This window comes from Drosophila mauritiana, chromosome 2L (assembly GCF_004382145.1).
Source record: "Drosophila mauritiana strain mau12 chromosome 2L, ASM438214v1, whole genome shotgun sequence".
In the NCBI taxonomy this organism is placed as follows: Eukaryota; Metazoa; Arthropoda; class Insecta; order Diptera; family Drosophilidae; genus Drosophila; species Drosophila mauritiana.
Window position 1 is genome coordinate 17,966,730 of NC_046667.1, and position 21,862 is coordinate 17,988,591.

Genomic DNA, 21,862 nt, shown 5'->3' on the forward strand with positions numbered 1-21,862 from the left:
TTAAAAAAACATTTAACGTTTTTATTTACGATACAGCGAGTGGCGAGCAACAGAAAGGACGAGAGTAAAAAATCCTAGGAGGAGGCAGTGAAAGTGTTTTGTTCTGTCCCTGGCATTAGGGACTCGCAAAAAATACGTGTATATATCTGTATAGGTACAACGAAAATAAAGGGGATATTGGAAACGCAAGCGAATGAAAGGCTTCGGCCCGGCAAAAAAATGAAACGGAAATTAAAGTTAAAATATGGCAGGAGTCTGAGGGGCGGAATGAGCGATTGGGGTTTAGAACTAAGAGGACGAGACAATTGCGAGTGGAAATGTGGAAATGTGAAAATGGGAAAGTGAGCAGTGGCAAAAAGTTATCACGGCTATGCAATATATAAAATTGAGTATTTGACTATAGAACACGCTTACTGAAGTGGAATAAGTGGACTGGCATGCACTTTACATGTATATTTATAAATGGTTGATAGATATTAAACAGATTTAAAATGGTAAATATAGATAAAGTTAAACATCCCATGCCTAACTAGTTGAGGTAAATGAACTCATTTATTTAGTAATAGAAATATTGCTCACAGGATTATCATTTTTTTCTTATCCAATGGGCTTACTATCCTAGCAGGAGTGTGATGAAAGCCCCAGGGTGAAATCTTACTCTGTGATGATCCGCGGCTTATGTGCCTTCAAATGCATTTTAAGCCTCGTCAGTTGAGGGGGAAAACCAAAACCATGCTGCCTCTTAATAAATTCCAAGTCCTGGGGGGCAATCGCCAACTGCTGGCCATCCGCCATTTGGAAACTTCATCGAGAAATATTTACATATGAGCGATTAATATGCAAATTCCGCCATTTGTACCCTGGGAATAAACTCATTTAAGCATATTAGACAAGCTCACCTAGGATCACATGATAGACGATAAGAACCCTTGCTAAACAAGCCAAACTTTTAGCAATAATTATCTTTTTTATCAAATATATTAACTCATTAAACTAATTTCCTCCTGTGTGTCATCAATCAGTGTTGAACACTTCATTAGCACTTGTGTGTGCTCTATTTAATTTATGCTAAATGATCAACGGCTGCTGCTTATGTCTACGTTTTATTTTCATTTGCCCGGCAAAACGAAAACAATAATTCAGCTCAGCGAGCTGCTGCTGAACCAGCAGAAAGCGACGAAAAAATGGCTACGGCTCAAGAAAAAAATATAAAAAAAAAAGGGTAAGCAGGAAAAGGAAGTGTACACACACACACACATACAAACACACGCATGTGACCCATTGGAGGCAGGTCCTTACTTCCCCCCGCGCCCACGACCGCGCACTCATTTGCCTTTGCACTCACGTCTGTGTAATTTATGCCAAAAAACAGTATGCAAGGATGTACCATAGCAAAACACAATCGCGATGGGTATATTGGACTATTCAGGTGCAGCCTGGAAAAAAAAACTTTGCTCGAACAAACGATCAGTACGATTTCCAATCGAAATTATGTTTTATTATGTTTATTAAACATTGCAATACTGGAAAATGTTACACTTTAACCGCACCCTAAAAACAAAGTATAAATAATAATGCAAGTAAATAATTAAGTATATTTAACCGCATCTAAGTCGTTTTTAAGCTCATATACAATTTGTCCTGAATGACTAGTGCATTTCTAAATAATAAACTAAATGTTTTCAGGACTTATTACATTTGACATGGCACAGTGGCGCCATTGCGGAGGAACAGCGAAGCTTTGCTTTTCTACATACAAATTTTACTTACAAGACGTTTTGTTCTGATAGTGCAAACTTCATAATTACTTAGCCCATATTAAATGGTTATTTTATAAGTTAAATTCATAGTAGTTCACTCCTCCTCCTGACTTCTGGATTTTAAGCAGATGGAAGCCGGAAATGAGATATCACACACGACTTATTCGCAGGAACACGAACAGGAAACGGGTGGAATCATCGATGCTGGGAGTCAGCTACGTATGAGTATGTATAAGTTATAACCACTGAATTTACGGTTATTAAAAAACCGCATCAACTTATGTCAGAGCATCAGGTTTAAGCTGTTTGGCCATATCAACGCTTTAATTCTTAAGAGTTTTCTTAGTAACTTTGGTACATGAACTGCTAAAACAGCATTAACTGTTTATTATTATTTCTGTATAATGGGTTTACTTACCTATTAAGTCCTAGATCACTTTTAGCATTTGATTAATAAAAGCTAGTGCTAAGGAATAATTGTTATCTGTTTCTTCTTCACTATGCACATCCAATATTAATCTGCTCTGCTTATCATGTTTTCTTACCCAATTGGATAATCTATTTAAGTACTATGCAAATGGTTAACTAAGTTCCTTGCAAAAGGAAGAACATTAACATTTAATGTCACTGACCGTCCAAGTAAATCACCTCCCTAAGCTAATTTACCATTGATTAATGGCTAGCAAGTGTAGGTGATTGGAGTGTACTAGCCTTATCTACCTTCGGATCATTCCTTATCAAAAGCACGGTTGTTTGGAGGAGCCCGCCAAAAGCCGGACTCCATCTGTAGATGAAAAGCTGCATGCTAGAGGGTCTGCTGACCCTGTTTCTTCTTACAATCACTGTGTGGCTCAAATTAATTGGTAGGGACTATGCTTACAACACACTGAATACACTGTAGATTTGAAACCAAGATGGCTCCACATTAGAAGGGCCCGGTGGGACATTAGTGGAAGTAGTTACATGTTTGTAGGTAGTAGCTGTTTCCCAATGAAGCACGCTGTTTATTTGAAATTAAAAAAGAACTGGATGCATATATTTCGTCTGCTTATCTTGGCGATTCCTCGACGAGGCGCGAGTCCGGCTAGACTGGCAGACTCCATATAGAGATGTCAGGTGGTGCAACCAGTGCTCCTCTCCGGCTGGACGAGACCTCTACTTCCTGTTCTGGTTGTTGCGGGCCATGTCCTTGGGGAAGGAGCGCAGTGGCGGCGTGCGGATGCGGCGGGCCTCGCGCGATCGGTTGCGCACCACCTTGGAGTGGATTGCGCAGGACACGCAGTAGTGGAGCTTCGCATAGAGCTTGGGCAGCACGTACGAGTCCCAGATGCTGGCCTCCGTGATGTCACGCACGGCGGCAGCCTCCACGATGTTGCGGATGACGAACTTCTTGATTGCCTTGTCCTTGGGCACGCAGCGGGCGCAGTTGGTGCAGCGCACGGGCTTCACATGGCCGCGGTTGTGCTTGTTGCGTCCTCCGTTACGGCGCTTCTTGGTCATCTTGGCGGCTGCTTGTCAGTGGGGGAAACAGTTTGCACGGCCATTAGCATTTAGCACTGCCTTTGCGCTGCGGATGGCTGCCATAATTACCTTATTTATCGATTTCAAAATCCGCCCAGCGAAATCCGCGTGTGTTCACGTTTCGGGAAACGAAAAGAAAGAAAATAGTGTGGACGCACCCGGCGAAACTCGGATAAACGGCCTAAAAAATACCTAGCCGGAGCGAAGAGCGTGCTTGGCAACCAGGGCTGACAATTTTTCCCGTCAAAACTGGGGTGGTTTTTTAAGTTCTTTGCTTTTCTTTTTAATCTATCTGACTGCTTTAATACCTTGGAAATTCTTACTGCTTACACTAAAAAATGTCACCTTAAAAATATTTGTAAAAAAGATTAAAGTTATATATTTAGCTTTATACCCATATCTAATTAGCTAGATACAGCTTTAATCTGATTGGAAGTTGGCAACGCGATACGGTGTGGCCAGGTACCTCATCGAAATAAAGCTGTTTTTAGCGGGATATTTCTTTAAAAGTGATGAATAATATAACTATAAAATAACTTTTTTGTATTAAAATTATATAAATTATTGGTCAATATTCCTGAAATTGCCCATATTTTTATAGCAATCTCTCAATTTTAAAGTTGTTTAATTAAAAATTAATTTGTAAAATACATTACTAAATTTGGTATAACAATAAATAATATAACTTTCAAAAAGAGGTAATAAAACTTTGAAAACGTATAATTTAGACTACAGCTTTTTTATAACTCAGGGAAAAGTCCACATTGTTGATAGCAAAATAAGATTTGATTGTGGAAAAATTGTATAAAATTTCAACAAGAAAAAAATTAATTTAATAATCGTAAGCCGCCTCAATTGAATTTTTGTAAGGTATATTTTTTTTTAGTTAAGCATCAAATTTTGGATTTAAAAAAATATATAAAACGAAAAAGTCAGTAAATAAATATTTTTTGTATCGGTGAAAATAAAAGTTAAATTATAATATATTCATATATTATAGATGATAAATATTTATGTGTCACTCTCGGAGTAAAAGACCTTATATAGTAGTAGGATCTCAGTGATCTCGAGAATTATAAAAGCCTAGGAACCTTAAATTAAGCATACTAAATATAGATACGGAAATTTATATCAGAAGATGTGCCACCAACATCCCAAATCAGTTATTCTAACAGTTTCGAAACAGGTTTTAATTCATTTTTATTTTATAATTTGTTGTACCAACTTCTATCGATATGCCAAAAAACTATTGGCAGTATTTTAAATTTATGTAGTCTTAAAACTTTTTTTACTCTTCATTTAAATATTTTGCAATTGTTAGTTGTAAGTCATCTAATGGATATCTCCGTTGTACAAAAAGTTACACAATTGTTTGAAATTTGCATTTGTACATTTATTTTTGTTTTATCTGTTTAGTGGGTTTTGCTTTGTACATATGAAAAAGTAAAATATTTAACACAAATATTCATCTGCCCTTGTTTTTTCACGTCACGTTGTTCTGTCTCCAAATTCAGCTGCGTCCCTAGGAACGGCGTGAGCTGCGCTCCCTTCGCGATCGATCACGGGATCCATCGTCACGGTCTCTTTTACGTTCCCGTTGTCCCTTCAGATCACGATCCCTATCCCGTTCCCGCTCCTTGGCACGATTGCGCTCCTTATCGCGATCACCGCGGTCTGATCTCTCTCCACGATCTGATCTCTCTCCACGGTCTGATCTCTCTCTACGATCTGATCTCTCTCCGCGGTCTGATTTCTCGTTTCTGGGGGAACGTTCACCACGGCGACTGTCTTTTTCACTGCGACTATTCTCCACCCGCCTTTCGCGAGGAGCGGAGTTCTCTCTTATTGGTGGTCTTTCATAAGATCGTGATCGATCTCGTTTTCGTTGTCTATCGTTGGCAAGTGCATTCCGGTTCTTCCGTTCTTTATCGTATGAACCCTCCCGGTTTCTTTCTCTGTCGTACGAAGAATTCTCCCGTTTTCGTTCTCTGCCAGTCGAGTTGTCTCTGCGCCGCTGGCCATTTCCATTCGACTGAAAGCGATTTTTGGATCCAGGACCTTCCAGATTAAACTCATCACTATCTTGGGACTTTCCTCGGAACTTATTTTTTTGGACATGCTCCTGGCGCTTGATCTTCGCCTGAGGCTCAGCGTCGCTGTCTTCGCTGGAAGAATTCGAGGAGTCGGAGGATTCGGAGGTGGACTTATCGCTGTCTTCGCTGCCACTGGACTCCGAGCTCTCTTGACTTTTTCTTCTGCGCTTTGATTTCTTTTTGGCAGCCTTCTTTTCCTCCTTCTTCCGCTTTTTATCCTTCGCCTTTTCCTTTTTGCTCTTTCTTTGCTTCTCTTTTTCTTTTTCTTGTTCCTGTTCTGATCTCTTCCTCTCCTTTTCTCTTTCCTTTTCCGCGTTCTTCTTCTTCTTTTTGTTCTTGCTCTTTTTCGACTTCTCTTTAGTCACTTTCTTAGATTTCTTTTTATCCTTCTCCTTGCGTTTGCGTTTCTTTTTGGGTTCCGAGCTAGAATCGGAGCTTGAAGATTCACTAGAAGAGTCGGAACTGCTGTCCTCTTCACTGGAGTCTTCGCTGTCGGTGTCCGAGGATGACGATGACGAGGAGGACGACGATGGGGCCACCTTGTTGTTTCCAGCGGGAGCAGAGCCATCTCTGAAAGGATTTCCCCCGGCATTGGCCAGAATTTCAGCATTTATTGCGGGCACAGCTTTGGGGGCGGTTTTTAGGAATCTTCTCAAATCGTCGGTGAGACCACCCAAACCAATTGAGGTGAAAAAGTTAATGGAAAAGCGGGTATTCCGTGGATTATCCTTGGGAAACAAGCCAGATATGCTCTCTACCAAAACTTCATCCTTCAGCTTGGCATTCAGTTTGCCCAGGCCCATATACTCAGCTAGCTCCTGGAACAGGATTTTAATGAAAATGCGGCTCGACGACGTGGTATCATCCTCGTTCAGTTGGATGCACTCCAGCACATCCCAACTAATGGCGTCGGTAAACAGGAGATGGGCAAAGAACTTGCTGACGTTTCGCAAACGATTCGTGTCCAATCTGTGGGTGGTTTGATAGGTGTCCTTAAAAATCTCCTCGAAGGGCGGTATGTAGATCTTGTTGATGTTGCAGAACCGCTGCGCCAGCAGTCCGTAGAACTTCTCGTATGTTCTCTGTTCCGCACAGCAATCGAGAAACATGTGACAGAGCTCGATTTCTTGTCCGGGTTTCAGTTGCATTTTCATCAGTTTATGGGCACACTCCTCATAATCCAAACTGGAGTTGATGGTTAAGTAAATTGTGCGTCGCAGGGCAATCAGATTGGTTTCAGTGCTGTCAATGATATCGCCAGCTTCGGCCTTCTTTTCCGCATCGGATCCGGATTCTCCATCCGAATCACTATCCGATTCTGATCCGGAGCCCGAGCCTGAACTACTGCCATCGTCGCTGCCCAGGATCTCGCGACTTAGGCCTTTGTATTTGTCCTCATTTTCGGCATAATTGTCGTCAAATTTAAAAACATCTAAAATGAAACGCAAAAAATTATTAGAGTTTAATACAAACAAACCATTTCCTAAGTAAACTCACTCAGTATATCTTCCGTTTCGGTGGCTTCATCTAGCATCATCAAATGCGTGAATTGATCGTCCTCCTCAACGAGCTCCAGTTCCGAAACAACAGCCTGATGATCCTTGAAGCCATCCTTTCGAATCTGGAACAGCACCTCAATCATGTACTGTACTCGCTTGTCCAACTTTCCCTCGTGTAGGATGTTTCTCAGCATCTCGAAGATGGCCCCAATGCCTTTGGACGAAACCTCAGTCAGTTTCATACCACACTCTTTCAGAAAAGCGATGGCTACCTCTACAGAATCGTCCGTGGGCGTTTCCACTAGCAGGGTAAGGATTTCTAGTGCCAGAATCTCATGTGCAACCCTCTGGTTGACCAAATGGCCAATGAATCGAGTGGCCGACATGCAAACCATCTTATCATTACGTCGGAACGCCCTACGAAATTGGATGACCAGACGTTTGAGGAGGAGCTCTCCTATGTTCGGAAACTTTGAATTTATAATGCTCACCAGAGCGGCGTATACATGGGTAAATGTGGGCGAAGCAGCCTGTGCTTGGATGATGCTCCTGCTTAGCAAGCCCCTTCCCCTCACGATATTCTCTCTTAGAAGCTCTCTAGTGATGATAGCTATATTTGTCACATTCACTTTGTTAATGTAACCGTGGATCGATTTTTTGAGAGCCTCCCAAGCGATTCTCTGATAGGCAGCGGATGCTTTGTCCGTGATCTGTGACTGCATCATGCGCAGCTTCGCCGGCGGAATATAGGCTCCTCCAGTCCGAGATGTCAGCACATCCACGGTCTTTCGTTGACGCTCAGTAATTTTGGCTGCCGGTTCGGTTACGGTTTCATTGTCTGCATTAATGGTTTCGGTGTTGCGAGGGGTCTTTGAGGACTTCGATCCCGAAGTGGAGGAGGAACGATCTCTTTTACGTTCGGACGACCTCTTCTTTTCCCTCGAATCATCTCTACGCCTTCTGCTGGTTGGTTCACCCTTTTGATGGCGCTTTTCTCGCTCCTTGGCTCGCTCCTCATCGCGTTTATCACGCTCCTCATGACGCCTCTGTCGCTCAACGCGTCTTCTCTCCAAAGAATTGGATCTCCGGCGGATGGGACTTTTACTGCGACTCCGGGTCCTGCTGCCTTTGCTTCTCGAGCGACGACGACGACGGCTGCTGGGTGATGGACTCCTGCTAGATGAGCGCCGTCGTCGTCGTTTGTCATCCGGGCTGCGGCTTTGTTTTCGTTGGGTTTCTTTGGATGGACTCTTAGATGCGACAGCTTTCTTACTCTCTTTAGTCGGTAGGTCATCTTCGTCTTTCTAAAAAATGAAAATTTATCATGATATGATATTAACATGTAGGATTTTCTTAGACAAAACTAGCTGATAAATTATTGTGTTGAATTAAGAAATATTGTTAAAAATGTTTACATATTAAGACAAAAAAAGGTTTGAATTTCATTGATGACGAAATAGTAAAGCGGATTAATAGCGAATCCTACCCAAACATGATGACTTACGTCGGTTATCTCGCCCTCCTCGATGTGGTCCGCAGTGGGAGGTTTCACTGTTCCAGCAGCTGCTTCCACCGGCGATTCCTTGCTACTTCCATTGGTGGTCACCGGCTGCTCTTCATCCTTCCTCCGCTCTTCTGATTCCCGTGCAGCGTTTTCCTCTTGGGCCTTCGGGCTGTCCAGCTCTTTCGTCACACCTGAGGCTTCTGCTTCCTCTTTCCGCTGGACAGGTGTTTCTACTTTTTCCGCTTCATTTAATTTCTCGCTTTCCGCCGCAGCAGCCACTGCTTCTTCTTCTTGCTGCTTTTCCACGCCAGCAGAATGGGAAATGTGCTGGCGCTCCGATCGAGGCTCAGCCGCAGGAGTTTTCTTCTGCTCAGTAGACTCCTCATCCTGCTCAGCTCCCCTCTCCGTGTCCCGCTTTTCCTCCCTATCCTTATCGTCATTTTTCTTGGCATCATTGGCGGATTCCTTCTGCTTCGCTTCCTCTTCCTCGAGTCCGCTGCTTTCGGAGGACGAGGACTCGCTCCTGGCGTCGCTGTCGCTGCCATTGGAAGTGTCGCTGCTGCTGGAATTGCTGCTCGAATCGCTCTCGGCATCGCTTTCCCCCATCGCGCACTTAATTTGAGAAATTTACTGGGAAAACAACGATGAAAATTACTGGGCAGCAAAAAACACAACGCGGCGATAAAACTAGAGATGGGACACCAGTGGCGACGGTATCGATATGAATTCCAAAACGTATCGAAATTGTAGTTTCGATAGTCAGCTATAGAAATGCTAAATGTGTTTTTTTTAATTGAATTGAAAACTTAAATGTAAGTTCCACATTAGAAAAAATGCTAAATGTGTTTTTTTTAATTGGATTGAAAACTTAAATTTAAGTTCCACATTAGAAAAATAGTTTGAAAATTAATTTAATAATATGACACTATCGTAAATTTTATAACACAGCAAACCTCAATTATTAACATACCTTATTTTAAGCCTTATTAAAGCAACGATTTTGTCTATTTTTTACAACAGCATGGGTGTTTCCAATTAATTCTAGGATCTGTCTTAAGGGAATGAATTGAACTATTATTTTATTAAAAAATGTTTTATTAAAAAGGAAAGCTTCGTCTTGAAAATAGTAAAAAGGATCCTTTATCGCTCAGTTGAATAGCCTAGAAAAATAACTGGCAAACTTTCGCAACAAAACAACTAGATTTATTTTAGTTTACAAATTGTTTATCCATAGTAAATACTTTAAAAATAAGCTTTAATCACGACGGGCTACACTAAACAAGGACCTTTTACAGAAGCCTCTAGGCCTTGCTGTCCGGTTTGGGTGGAACGGTTTCGGGTACCGATGGCGACACGTCGTCGTCGCTGGAGGATGAAGAGGAGGACGAGCTGGAGTCGTCGGCCTTCGTCCGCTTCTCGGGGATCGTGTAGGGGAACTTCTGGGATTTCTCCTCCACCGCCTGTTTCAGACGCAGCAGAGCTGTCCTGTTGATGTTTTCCAAGGATACGTCCTTTATGGCATTGGCCAAGACATCCATGGCCTTGTCGGGGTTACCCTTGTTAGTCTGGATGTCGATGAGGCAGGAGTACGCGTTTCCGATAGCGCCCTCGGAGATTTTGCTGTTCTTTAGCTGGGAAATGACTGCGCAGGCAAGCTTCTCGTCCTGCTGCTCGCGAGCTGTCTGCAAAACGCGCTGGAACATCAGCCTTGGGGCATTGGACAGGTACTTATCCCAAATCTCCTTAGAAGCCGCCTCCTGGCCACTGGAAATCAGATGCATCCACAGGACATTCATTGGTCCTAGTTGGTTGTGAGTGACAAACTTCTCAGCGAGGGATTGATCTGAATATAAAAAGAAATATGTATATATTTTAACACTTGTGTAATAAGGATTTCTGGGACCTACATTGCGGCACCAATTCCGGGTGTTTTTCCAAAATGCCTACTGCTCCACCGCGTGGGAACTTCTCGGCCAGCTTGGTTGCCTCCTCAGGAGTTTTGGCCGCATCGATTTCCGTGGTCAGGTGCTTGAGGAACTGTTCCGCCTTTCCAGCCACTATATTGGCATGACAAAACCGGTTGTCAAAGGAAATCAGACGCTTCTGCTCCTCATTCAGCTGCTGTCCAATTCTCTGCAGTGTTTCCAGATCGCCTGCAGCGGCTATTTTGTTCAGGTAAAACTTGAAGATCTTGGGCTGCGGGTGCAGTTTATCGCCCAGGAGCTCCTCGACATACTTGGTGGCCTCCGTTAAGCGATCAGCTCGAACCAGGAGCTCGATCAGTCGAGAGGTGTCTAAGGCTCCAATTTTCTCGCCGCTCAGAATACTTTGCTTATGCGAGATGGCTGCATCAGGATCATTGGCCTGGATTGCCTTGCGGAAGCCGGACAAAGGGGAGGCGGCTTTGGGTGGCTTTACTGTTTCCGTTTTAGCTGGTTCCTTTTTCGCAGGCTTTTCCTTGGGTTGCCCTGCTACTTTTGCCGTTTCTGTGGTAGATTCTGTTGTCGTTGCTTCGTTTGCTTTGCTTTTCTTGGCCTTGGCTTGTTCCTTTTGGGTCTCTGGCACCACAAAAGGCACGTCAATATTTTTCTTCCTCAGGATTTCTGCCAATTTCAAAAGGAAGGCATCGTTTGGTGTCACATTCTCCTCCTGCATTTTAGTCCACAGTCCCAGAGCCTTCTCCGCCTCATCTGCCTTGTCGTAGCTTAAGAGGAGCGTGTAGTAAATCTTATTCCTGTCGATATGTCCCAGGTCCTTCGTTGCTTCAATAAGACCTTCCAGCGGTTGCAGTAGTCCCTCGTTCTTGTAGCGATCACAGGCACTGCTGATTCTTTGAGGACGGGTACGCAGTCCGGGTGTTTCCAGGATCTTCCTGGCCTGTCGCACACGGCCGCACTCCACAAAGGAGAATACCAGATCATAAAGGCTGTTTACTTCACCATGGATGCCAGTGCTCAGGTCGGTTAGCTTTTGCAGATTCGCAGCATCTTCCTTCTGTATTAGGCGGCAAGCCAGCTCGTTCTTCCAAGGCGTGGACTTATGCTTCTGGCAAATCTCCTCGAAGGCTTCGATGGCCTTGGGAATATCATCCTTGACCAGGTGAACCTTGATCAGTGGACCCAGCAGCACATTGGTGGGCACAATGTAATTGGCCCCCACCAGTGCGTCAAACAATTTGCGCAGCCTTTCCGGCTGACCAGCCTCGGCTAGTGAGTTCAAAATTCTCCACACGGTGCTCATGTAATTATAGCTTCCTTCGGCCTCGGCTACGGGAGCTTCCTTCTTGTTCTCCTCCAGTACCTTAAAAGCAGCATCCACGCGTTCCTCTTGCAAGAGAAGATCAGCCAGACGAATCGTCTTCAAGTTATCCAACTGGAAAGTGGCGTCCTTTGCTTTAAGCTTGCCATAGGTTTCCAAAGCCTCTGAGCTTTTCTTGTGATGCGTGTACAGATCAATGAGCTGGGCATAAATGCCAACGGGGATCTGGAATTTTTCGGCCTCGAATTTCTCGATGACCTGGAGGGTCTTCTCCAAGTTTTGCGAACGGAAACAGGCGTTCAGAAGTTGCCTCTTGATGTTGTTGGCATTTTCTCCCTTGCCCTCCACATTGACTATGAATCGCTCGAGTTCTGAATTAAAATATATAGATATTAGATGAATATTTTAATAACTTATAATAACTTACCATCGATGGACAGCGAATCCAGGCTTCTCTTGCCGCTGTTTGGAAGAGGAACTGGCTCCAGTTCTCCCGAGCTGAGTTTACCCAGAAGTTCAGAAATCTTTGGAGTCAGTTCGGAACCCAATTGCTCGGATAGCTGGGTGGCTTTGGCACTGCTAATGGACAAGCCCTGCTTGACCAACCCCTTGAGGATTTTCTCCAGCGTGTCCCCGCGATCGCGACGGAAATAGTTGGTTGCCTCCTGGACTATTGCACCCACAACATCGGGAGTGATGCGCTCCGTCGGAACGGCAGCCACGCCTTCTACCTGCTCAACTTCCTCCTCCTTGCCTTGCCTGAGTTGCAATCCTTCGTGAATTTGGCGGACACATCGGATGAAGGAGGCATAATCGTTCGTATGGCTGAGGGCCAGAATCAGAGGTTGTTTGAACAAGAAGGGCATGTAGTAAGCTCTGTTCTTCTCCATAATCTTGGCTGCTTCGGCAATCTGGTGGGTCACTAGGGCGGAGTAGACAGTCGAGGTGACAGCAGTGGAGTTGGGAACTCCAGCATCCCTCAGAGATGTGACGATTCTCTCCCAGTTCTTTTCCTTCAAGTTGGGAATAACATAATCTCTGACCGTTTCGGAGTTGGGGAACACTGAGAACTCCTGCTGCATGCGACGTACGATTTCCAAGACTTGATTAGATTCTGCGGAACAGATCAAAGGCCAGAAGTAGTGCTGTCTGATGGGCAAGCCAGCATTTTTCATTTCCTGCAGCAAGGGTAGAGCATTATTGATCACGCCATTGGTCAATCCAGCTTCGGTGGCTATAGTCAGAGCCTTGGGATTAAGGCCCTCTGATTGCAGGCTCTTGCAGATGGACAAGATCTTCTCCACTGGCCGATTGGCCTTAACCATCTGCCTAATGAAGAAGGCTCCCACATCAACGGGCTCGCCGTTCACACGACTGCTCCTTGGCATCACGCGAAGGAGCTTCAGTCCCACATCCTCGTGCCCCTTGTTGACCAGGCGAAGGATCACGTTCACTGCATCCTGATTGAAACCAGGCGAGAGACGAAGCTTGGGCAGAATCTCATCCACGTGTTCGCCATTGCCGTTGACAGTAAGGGTGTACACAATGTCCAGCAGATCCTTGTCCAGCAAAATGATCTCCTTCTGATCGCACTCAGCTATGGTTTCCTTGACGGCAGCCAGGTCTCCGTGGCGCGCAAAGGCGCACAGGAGAGTGGTGTAGGTGTCAGCACTGGGCTCCAAGCCAGCCTGCTTCATCACTCCCAAGATGCCCTTGGCGGATTCCAAATCGTTGGCCTAAAGAATCGTCCAAAAGGTCATTTAAAAACATGGCTACCAGCTATCTATTTCTGTATTACTAACCTGCGAGTGGCCCAGGATAAGTGAATTAAAGACGTTTTCGTTGACGGGTAGACTTTTGGCGCGCATGAATTCTAGAATCCTAGTGGCGCCTTCGATGTCTCCCTGCTGGCAATAGCGAGCAATAAGTCGCTGATAGGTCACCCTATTGGGCTCGATGCCCTTCGCCTCGATCTCCGCCAGGAAATCGGTGGGAGCAAACCCATGCTCGTTCTCCAGGTAAACGCGAAGCAGGGCATTGTAGTGCGAGATGTCCATGGGCACATTCAGCGCATTCAGCGTCTTCCAGATCTCCTGCACCAAGGCTGTTCTGACCTCGGGAAGCTCCTCCGGCACCAGGTTGCCGCAGCAGCGAATCACCAGCAGCGATTGCGAGCTGGTGGCCGTCCTGTGCGTCCGGATCTCATCGAGCACCTCCTCCAGATCGCGTCGGGAGATACGCCCAATGCGACGAACATCCTGGTCCAGCCGGCGAATCTGTTTATCCAAACTCAGCTCAGCTTTGGCCGCCGCATTCGTGGCAAAACCACTAGAAAGATAATTCAGAATAAACTTAATAAATATATAAAGTGATATGAATTAACAAAATAGCTGCCCGGATATATTAACTGCCTTTCCCAACATCTTTATAGATTATTTTTTGGCTGACCTTAATGAGAAACTGAGTTGTTAGGTAATCGTGTTGCTTTTTGAATAAAAATAAGATATTTAGATTCTTTCTACATGTATAACTATACTTTCTACAAGAAAAACCCTCGACTAAGACCTAAATTGGATGAGCACATATTAGGCGCTCCAAATCCGGATGAGGTTATGTAAATATGTGAGACATCAGTCGAGTGCAACTGCGATGATCCCAAGTGGCATGTGCGCATCTTTTCGAGATTCAATCACTGGAAAGTGGTCGATTCCCCGCTAATCACGTAAATACATGAGCGCATTGCGTAATGCCGGCACTTTGGGGCCAGATTTTACTCACTTTTGGAACTGGCCGCACATGCAGGGCGCATTGTTCAGCAGATTGCTCGTCTCGTTCTCGCGCACCGAGTTCACCAGCACGTTGCGCGTGAAGCCGGCGAAGTAGCGCAGCAGTTTGCCCGTCCTCAGGATGGATGCCATGGCGGAATCGCTCGGTTTTAATTAATAAATGAGCTTATTATTAAAATGACGTTCGCACGAGTGCGGCTGAAACCGATGTCTGTTCGCGCCTATCGATGTTTACCTGCGACAATCGATTGTTTTCGGTGGGACCAAAACGTTCAAATCGAATGTATCAGCTTAGCGGTGACACAAACGAGAGGATATTTGAGCAGTGACTAGCCTGTCAGCTAACCGATTTAATTTGCATTTGTTTTCGTATTGGGATTCCCAAAAAATCTAAACGTACCGCATATACTTCAACTGAAATGTAGCTGAATCCGCAGTTACGAGGAAACTGGAAAGGGATTTGTCCAGCAGTACTGCGCCATATTCGATGACCCGGCGTATCGGGAGAACGTGGTTCATTTCTATAGCGCTACCGACTCTTTCATGACCTTTGAAGGCTACCAAATACAGGGAGCACGCAAGATCCATTGAAAAAGTTCAGATTTCAGAAGATTAACATAGTGATAACCACAGTGGATTCGCGCCAACTTTCGATGGCGGAGTTCTGATCTTCGTCCTTGGAAGACTAAAATGCGATGACGATCCCCCACATTCCTTCTCCCAGATCTTTTTGCTGAAGCCCAACGGAGGATCCTTCTTCGTGGCCCATGACATCTTTCGTCTCAACATCCACAACTCTGCCTAGGAGTACTCCACACCCCTACCTATGAACACAAAATCGACATCCAAAGATGCCCAGCGCCTAATGATAACAACAACACGGCAGTGGAACTGAGAAAAAAATATAGCAAAGCCAGCCAGTGGTCTGACGATCATCAGCAACAAGAAAAAAACTATAAAAAGAAAAGATTAGGATTATTTTGAAAACAACTTTTCGAATAATGGGTTATACTTAATTTTTTCTCAATGTACAAATAATGGGTCACATTGGAGTTTTGAAGCATTAGCCTGTAATATTTGTACTCTTTGTTCGATGCATGTTTTATTCTAGCTTAATTTTTCTGAGCTTTTAATTTAGCAACGCATTGCTGTTACTAAGAATTCCTGGTCAACGTGCAAGCGCTGTCTTTGTGTTTGCAATGCCAAAAGTGCGCTGCAAATGCACCGCGAAGAAAGAGAACAATCCACCTGACTAAGAGAAACTGCATGCTCTCTTTTCGTTTGCTGCTGTTGCGGAGCGTCATTTCTGCAGCAGACGCCGCCGTCGACGTCGGCGCCGACGTAGCTTTCTTTTGTGGCGAATTTGGAACTGGAAATTGCATTTCATTTGCAAAAGTCTCGTTGCACACGGCGGTTCGCGAATCGCGCTTCCTCTTCCCGCTGCAGCTGTGTGCGTGTGGGTGTACTCGTATTGGCAGCGCGTATGTGTGTGCGTAACTACACTGCAAATTGTGACGGATTCTTGTGGTCCTAAGGGGGACATAACTTGCGTTTGACAGGTGCGATCGAGTGTGCCGTCTCAAAAATGAAAAAGAAACGAAAAGCCTGCGATGTCTGGTTGCATTCTCTTTTTGCGCCACTGGTAAGCGAGAAAATTGATTAAAATGCACATTACAAAGGGGGAAATATATTAAAAAATATATATATGTAGCTTAAATCTTAAGTATTCCCGTGTGTGTGTGTGTGAGACAGAGAGAACGAGAAGGAGAGAGAGAACGAGAGAGTGCAGCCAGAAATTGCAATACACACAAACAAATTGCCACGCAAAAAGCGGCCGGCTTGCCCTCCCCCTTCCCACCAACACTGCTACCCCCTTCGTCCACCTCTTTGTATGTGTGCATTGGATGCACTTGGTGCGATTCATTTGCTTTTATTACCATTTTTGCCCGTCTCTCCACTCTTTTTTCCTTATTTTGTGGGGCCTTCTGCGCGGTGGCAACCCTGGCAGCGAAATGCGTTGGTGAATAAGTTCTCTACCCTTTCGTCAGTGTGGGACGCGACTTTGAAATGCTTGGAGCTGACGGCAATGCAGCGCTAAATGCATTAAAAACGTTAAAAACTAAAAAATAATATTCACTGAAATCGAAGAACTTGCCAATCAGCTATAAATTCGCAACGCTTTGAAATGGTGATCGGACCAAAGATAAAAATGAACAAAATGTGCGTGAAATGAAACTAACGATTTACAACAATAGTAACACCAATAAAAGCAAATTAATAAAACAATCAATAAATATAAGATAAACTTGTTCGTTTTGTGAGTTCTCCATGCCTTTCTAATGGATGCAATAGGAAAACTAGGAAAACTTTTAAAAAATGTATAAAAGTCTACATTTTAAATGCTAAACTGTCATTTTAAGAATCACGAAAATTAAACAATATTTGGTAGTGCTTTTAAATCGATGAATTTAAGACAAAACTTGTACAACTACACATTCCCGTGCTTTTTCGCACATTTAAATTTTTAATTTATGAAGAATCGTGTTTTTTGTCACGTTTTTAGTCGATTTCAGGGCTGAGCTATTTTTACAACTTTTTCCTATTTAGGATATAAAATCAAAAGAGTTTCCCTCTGCAATTTTCATGCCGAAAACCAATTGAAGGCAATTAAAACGCATTTTCTGTGCAATTGATGATGACCTACGACAAAGGAAATGAAGTCATACCAAAGACACTAGAATAACAAGATGCGTAACGGCCATACATTCGTTTGGCACTATGCAGCCACTTTTTTGGTGAAGGCCAAATTTGCTCTCTTTCCGCTCGCTCACGTTGAGAGCGTAAGAAATATAAAAATAGAATTTGCTTGCTTGTGTGAGTAAAAACAAGAGACGAGAACGCGTATATGTGTGCGTACTTGTTCTAGAAGACGATTTTTGGGCCGAAATCAATTCTGATCGAAGAAACGAATTTACATATTTGGAGTTGTGTCCAATTTCGTAGCAATATGATGAAATAAAATAAAAATTCCCTGACTATTATAATAATTATTATAATAATAATTAAAGCAAATACAAAGGAAATTATTATAACTACTGTAATTTGAAACATAAATTTTCCAAAAAGAAGACATAACATTGAGAAATAAATATTTCATAAAAATAATAATTATTTTTTAATTTCATAAAAAAATAATAATTTTATTAATAAATAATAAAAATAATAATTTTATTAATAAATAATAAAAATAATAATATTTCATAATAATATTTCATAAAAAATAATAATACGTAGTAGAAAATAAAAATTAATAAAATAAATAAAAATATGAAAACAGTTCGTTGCAAAAGTCATATCGTCAGGCACGAAGTGCGGACACAAGCACTCAACAATCATTGCCTTATTAATATTTCTCACGCCGCAAGCTGAATACCCTAATGACAAGTATTCTAATATAAAGTCATTTTCGAAATTTATTTTGTGATGTACATAGATTCGTCTATTACTATTTCTAAGCTTTATTTAAATAATAATAACGTTGAGGCAATGCAAAACAAGAATTTTTCGCATGGTGCCAATTGATAAAAAATAATATAGATTTAAAGTCAACGAACTTCTAAGGTGAAGGGCATATTTTGTCAAATTTACAATACATGAGCATACGTGTGCACGCATACAGTTGTATGCTATCACTGTATGCGTAGAAAAGAGCTGTTTGCTGTAGCGCTCTCCGCTCTTTCTCTCTCGAACAAAAACTCAAGAGAGCCTGGAGCCACCTCTAGAGCCACGGCCAAAAAATCGCGTGCCAAAAATTTGTATGGCCGTTACGCATCTTGTTATTCTAGTGTCTTTGGTCATACCCATACACACACACGACACTCACGCACACATCCGCACAGCGAGAGGCAAAGTGCAGGCCAAAAGCGAATGAAGAACAAAAACAACAAGCAGGGGCCCTACGAAAGCCAACAACAACAAAGTGCAAATTGCAGTGCGCATGCACATGAACACACACATGCATCCGCAGCACACACAGATACTCCAACTGAGGCGAATTGCAGTGGTGTTCGGGCGCTTTTGTTCGCCTGTGAAATGAAAAAACAGCTCGAAAAAGTAAAGTAATTAAATTTTAAAAATTACTCGATAGGCTATTCAAAAATATCCACAAAACTGGGGAACTTTAATAAATTTCATTTTTTTCCGACTGCATTCCTCCTCTGTCTGTCCTCCTTTATTTATAATATTAAAATGCGCGTCATGCCAACGACAGTTGAATGCACTCGGCCTTTGCCTCGAATGGCTTCCCCCTTGACTGATAATGATAATAAGCAGATTATTCGCTTTTTCCAATACGTTTTTGTATTGAAAGCAAGCTCTCCAGCCGCTAGCTTCACTTTGATGCCACAAAGCATGCTTTCTAAGCAGTTTTCGAAATTCGAAACACTGTATATGAGAGTAAAAATAAACTATTTTTTTCAATATTTCTATACTTTTTTCAAAGCTGGTCGGAACCCATTGAATTTCAATGCTTTCTGAATTCGCGTTGATATTCTATTGTCTTTACAATATCTACATTTATGACTCCAATTCAGTTGAACAGTATATTCTTATCCTGACAGAGTTGAATTTTTTATACTTTATACGCTTACTCCCATGTTATTTATTTAGTTCTGACTCATGGTCCGGCGGCGTTTCCTTTCGACCTTGAGTGAAGTATTTAAAGTAGAATGGGCAGTGCAATTATTAAATTCTCTGCGAACCGCAGAGGCATTCCATTGCACTTGGTGGTTGTCGTTCTCTGGGCCGCTGGCTTGAGTTGTGTATCTACAACTAAAATTACTCATCATCAGCATTTCCATAGAAATCAGAGCTCAAAACAATAATCCAAATTAGGGAAGACTGTTTTGTTATTTAATAGAAAGGCTTTTATACAATATTTACATGAAATCTGATAGAAAAACTACATTAAAAACTACTTTTCAAAAAACAAAACCTGTTATAACCATATAATTGAGACTTAAATGAGACTTAAAAATGGAAACTACATAACAGAAAAAACGATTAAGCTTTATATACAAATGATATCTAACAAAGGACCTAAAAGCACCATAAACAGGAATGCTAACAAACATAAAATCAAAGTAAATGTGAATTTATAGAATCCTTTCAGGACTTAAAAAGTTTGCAAGCAAAAAGGCAAAAATACACAAGAAATGACAGTACTTTTCCTACTTCCTTCTTTCGTACCATTTGAACTCCATTTTTTTTTATTGGGCGAGTGCAAAAGGGATGGGTAGAGGTGCCAAAGGACAATGGTTCAAGTGCAAAGAGGATGCCAAGCCGCATGCAACAATGCCAACAACAAGGACCGAACGAACGCCGAAGGACATGCCGTGCAATTTCCTTTTCTGTGGTGAGTTGCAGCTATTGCGTATACGCCGTGTGGTGTACAGAGCGAAAGAGAGGCCACTATGCCGTCTGGATAGACAGAGAGCGACGCTATTTATAGCAGGGAGCTCCAAAACCGAGCTCAGCCTTGATTCCGCCCTTGAACTAACATTGCTGGGGAACTATTCCTGTCTCTCCAGTCCTGACCCTTCCCGTCCCAACCCGTCCCTTCCCAATTTCGTACCCTTCGAATCGCCCAGCAGTCGTCACAGCTGGAAACCAGTTGGGGAGCACATATGCGGAGGATGTGCCAGGGGAATACTGGAGGTACTTGGGGCATCCAGAACCACAGTGCATATGCTGCCAGTCAAGCGGTGATTTTGAGTTTGCAGTTCGCTCTTTCGCACTGTCCCATGCCCCATGCCCCATGCCTCATGTCCTTGCCCCACCAAACTGAACTCAGCAGGCTTTGACATTGATTTTGTGCATCCTGCAGCTGTGTTTGTGCCTCCTCCGTTCCCATTGCAACCATGCAACTCCCACTCAACTCTACTCAGCTGTCAGCAGTTGCTGATGTCATGGCTGTTTATACAAATAATTTGATTGTTTAGCAAGCACTTAGAAATAAAAGCTTCAAAAGCGGAAAGTATGATAGCTGATATAGGATTGGAGTTATAGGAGGAGTTGGGTCGATTTACCCATAATGGTTAACCTTGAATTTGTTTGTGAAATCCACATAGGCTGGTATCGAAATTGGAGAAGGTGTTTGAATAGCAGTTGGATTTCAAACGAGATCAATATACAAATCACATACAAACTGTAGGCATTGAATAGTCAGGTGCAACGTATGATATATGGAGATGTCAGTCAGTTCTGAATTATATATTGTTTGTTAGTATATACATATATGTACTTATTCCACTACAGTTGGCTAAGAAGCTATTTTGCTACTGAGTAAATGTTCATATCAAGTTGTTGATTGAAATATATTCAGGATAAACTAGATATACAACTAAATACTTATTTAAATTAAATCTATTGACTTATGAATTAAATTTTAGCTGTAAAGCAAATTGCTACCTGTAGATTTTTTTAATGTTCTTTCCTGTGTAAATTATTTAAATTTAATGCGTAATAAATGCGAAATAAAAGGAGAGTTGCCTGATGATAAAGAAACAAGAACCACAATTGAAACTTGAGCAAACAAAGGGCTGCGGAAAATGTTTGCAAATTGAGTTTCAAGTAAATATGAGCAATGCAATGTGAAAAGTAAATACACGGAGAGAAACGCACACCAATAAGTCGCTGAGAGCGCACAACTACAAACGAAGTGCTGCACTCACAGATGGTTGAATAGACCGTGGAAAAGTCTCTCAGCTTGTATCTTTGGTCTGTGTGTGAGTTTGTGTCTGTGAGCATCTTTGTATCTATCGGATGCAGTTTTACGCTTTAAAAGGAATTCTGTAGTTTATGCATGCGATGCGTTGTCTATATAAAGATTTTTCCCCAGCACCCCCCTTTTGCCTACATCTGCTGCCGTCTCTTTCGCTCGCCACCAGGCCCTCTCTTTCTATGACTGTACTCCGGCAGCCATGGAAACGACGTCATCGCATCATCGTCGTGCGTTGAGATGCCGAACCTAGCCAGCAATGGCGGCCTCCTCTCCAATTCCACGTTCCACCTCTCTGTCGCCGGAAAAATGCAACCAAATTGGGAATCAATATGGGCAAATATTGAATCATAATAGTTCAAATCAGATTTATTCATTAAGTCTTCAGTGAACGTACAAAATAGAACGGTAGGGAATGGAGTGAGAATCTACTTGTGTAGCGATAAGATACTGGGGAGAGAGGATAGTTTAAGTTCCTCCAGAGTAGGGGACAGAAATTATTCCCTTAAGAACTAGCCGCAGCAACAAAGCAAGTTCTAGCACTTCAGCCCCCCGTCGCCCACTTCAAGTTCTTGGTTCTGTTGTGTATCTGTGTTGTATCCATGTTGTGTATCCATGGAATACTATGTCTTCCTCTTCATCGTTTTTTGCCACTTGCATCCG

General features: G+C 42.9%; 3 protein-coding genes and 1 pseudogene across 4 annotated transcripts; 1 reads left to right on the forward strand and 3 right to left on the reverse strand.

The window, feature by feature from the left end:
• Positions 1-2,726: 2,726 nt before the first annotated feature.
• LOC117150237 (40S ribosomal protein S26) lies at positions 2,727-3,461 on the reverse strand. Its single transcript, XM_033317032.1, has 2 exons — positions 3,351-3,461; positions 2,727-3,268 (listed from the first exon to the last, which is right to left on the reverse strand). The coding sequence occupies exon 2, from the start codon at positions 3,258-3,260 to the stop codon at positions 2,916-2,918; it is 345 nt and encodes a 114-aa protein (XP_033172923.1). The 5' UTR covers positions 3,261-3,268; positions 3,351-3,461; the 3' UTR covers positions 2,727-2,915.
• A 1,123-nt stretch (positions 3,462-4,584) lies between these two features.
• Positions 4,585-9,080, reverse strand: LOC117139627 (pre-mRNA-splicing factor CWC22 homolog). Of its 2 annotated transcripts, XM_033302095.1 has the most exons (4): positions 8,378-9,080; positions 6,872-8,177; positions 5,015-6,806; positions 4,585-4,978 (listed from the first exon to the last, which is right to left on the reverse strand). In XM_033302095.1, exons 1-4 carry the CDS (start codon positions 8,981-8,983, stop codon positions 4,804-4,806), a joined length of 3,879 nt encoding a protein of 1,292 aa, XP_033157986.1. In that variant the 5' UTR covers positions 8,984-9,080; the 3' UTR covers positions 4,585-4,803. The 2 variants fall into 2 exon arrangements, with proteins under 2 accessions (XP_033157986.1, XP_033157978.1); XM_033302087.1 differs by having other exon boundaries at positions 4,586-6,806; positions 8,378-9,079.
• Positions 9,081-9,558: 478 nt separating this feature from the next.
• LOC117141061 (leucine-rich PPR motif-containing protein, mitochondrial) lies at positions 9,559-14,638 on the reverse strand. Its single transcript, XM_033304353.1, has 5 exons — positions 14,414-14,638; positions 13,438-13,963; positions 12,063-13,371; positions 10,285-12,006; positions 9,559-10,220 (listed from the first exon to the last, which is right to left on the reverse strand). Exons 1-5 carry the CDS (start codon positions 14,551-14,553, stop codon positions 9,679-9,681), a joined length of 4,239 nt encoding a protein of 1,412 aa, XP_033160244.1. The 5' UTR covers positions 14,554-14,638; the 3' UTR covers positions 9,559-9,678.
• A 143-nt stretch (positions 14,639-14,781) lies between these two features.
• Positions 14,782-15,353, forward strand: LOC117146324 (annotated as a pseudogene).
• Positions 15,354-21,862: the final 6,509 nt, after the last annotated feature.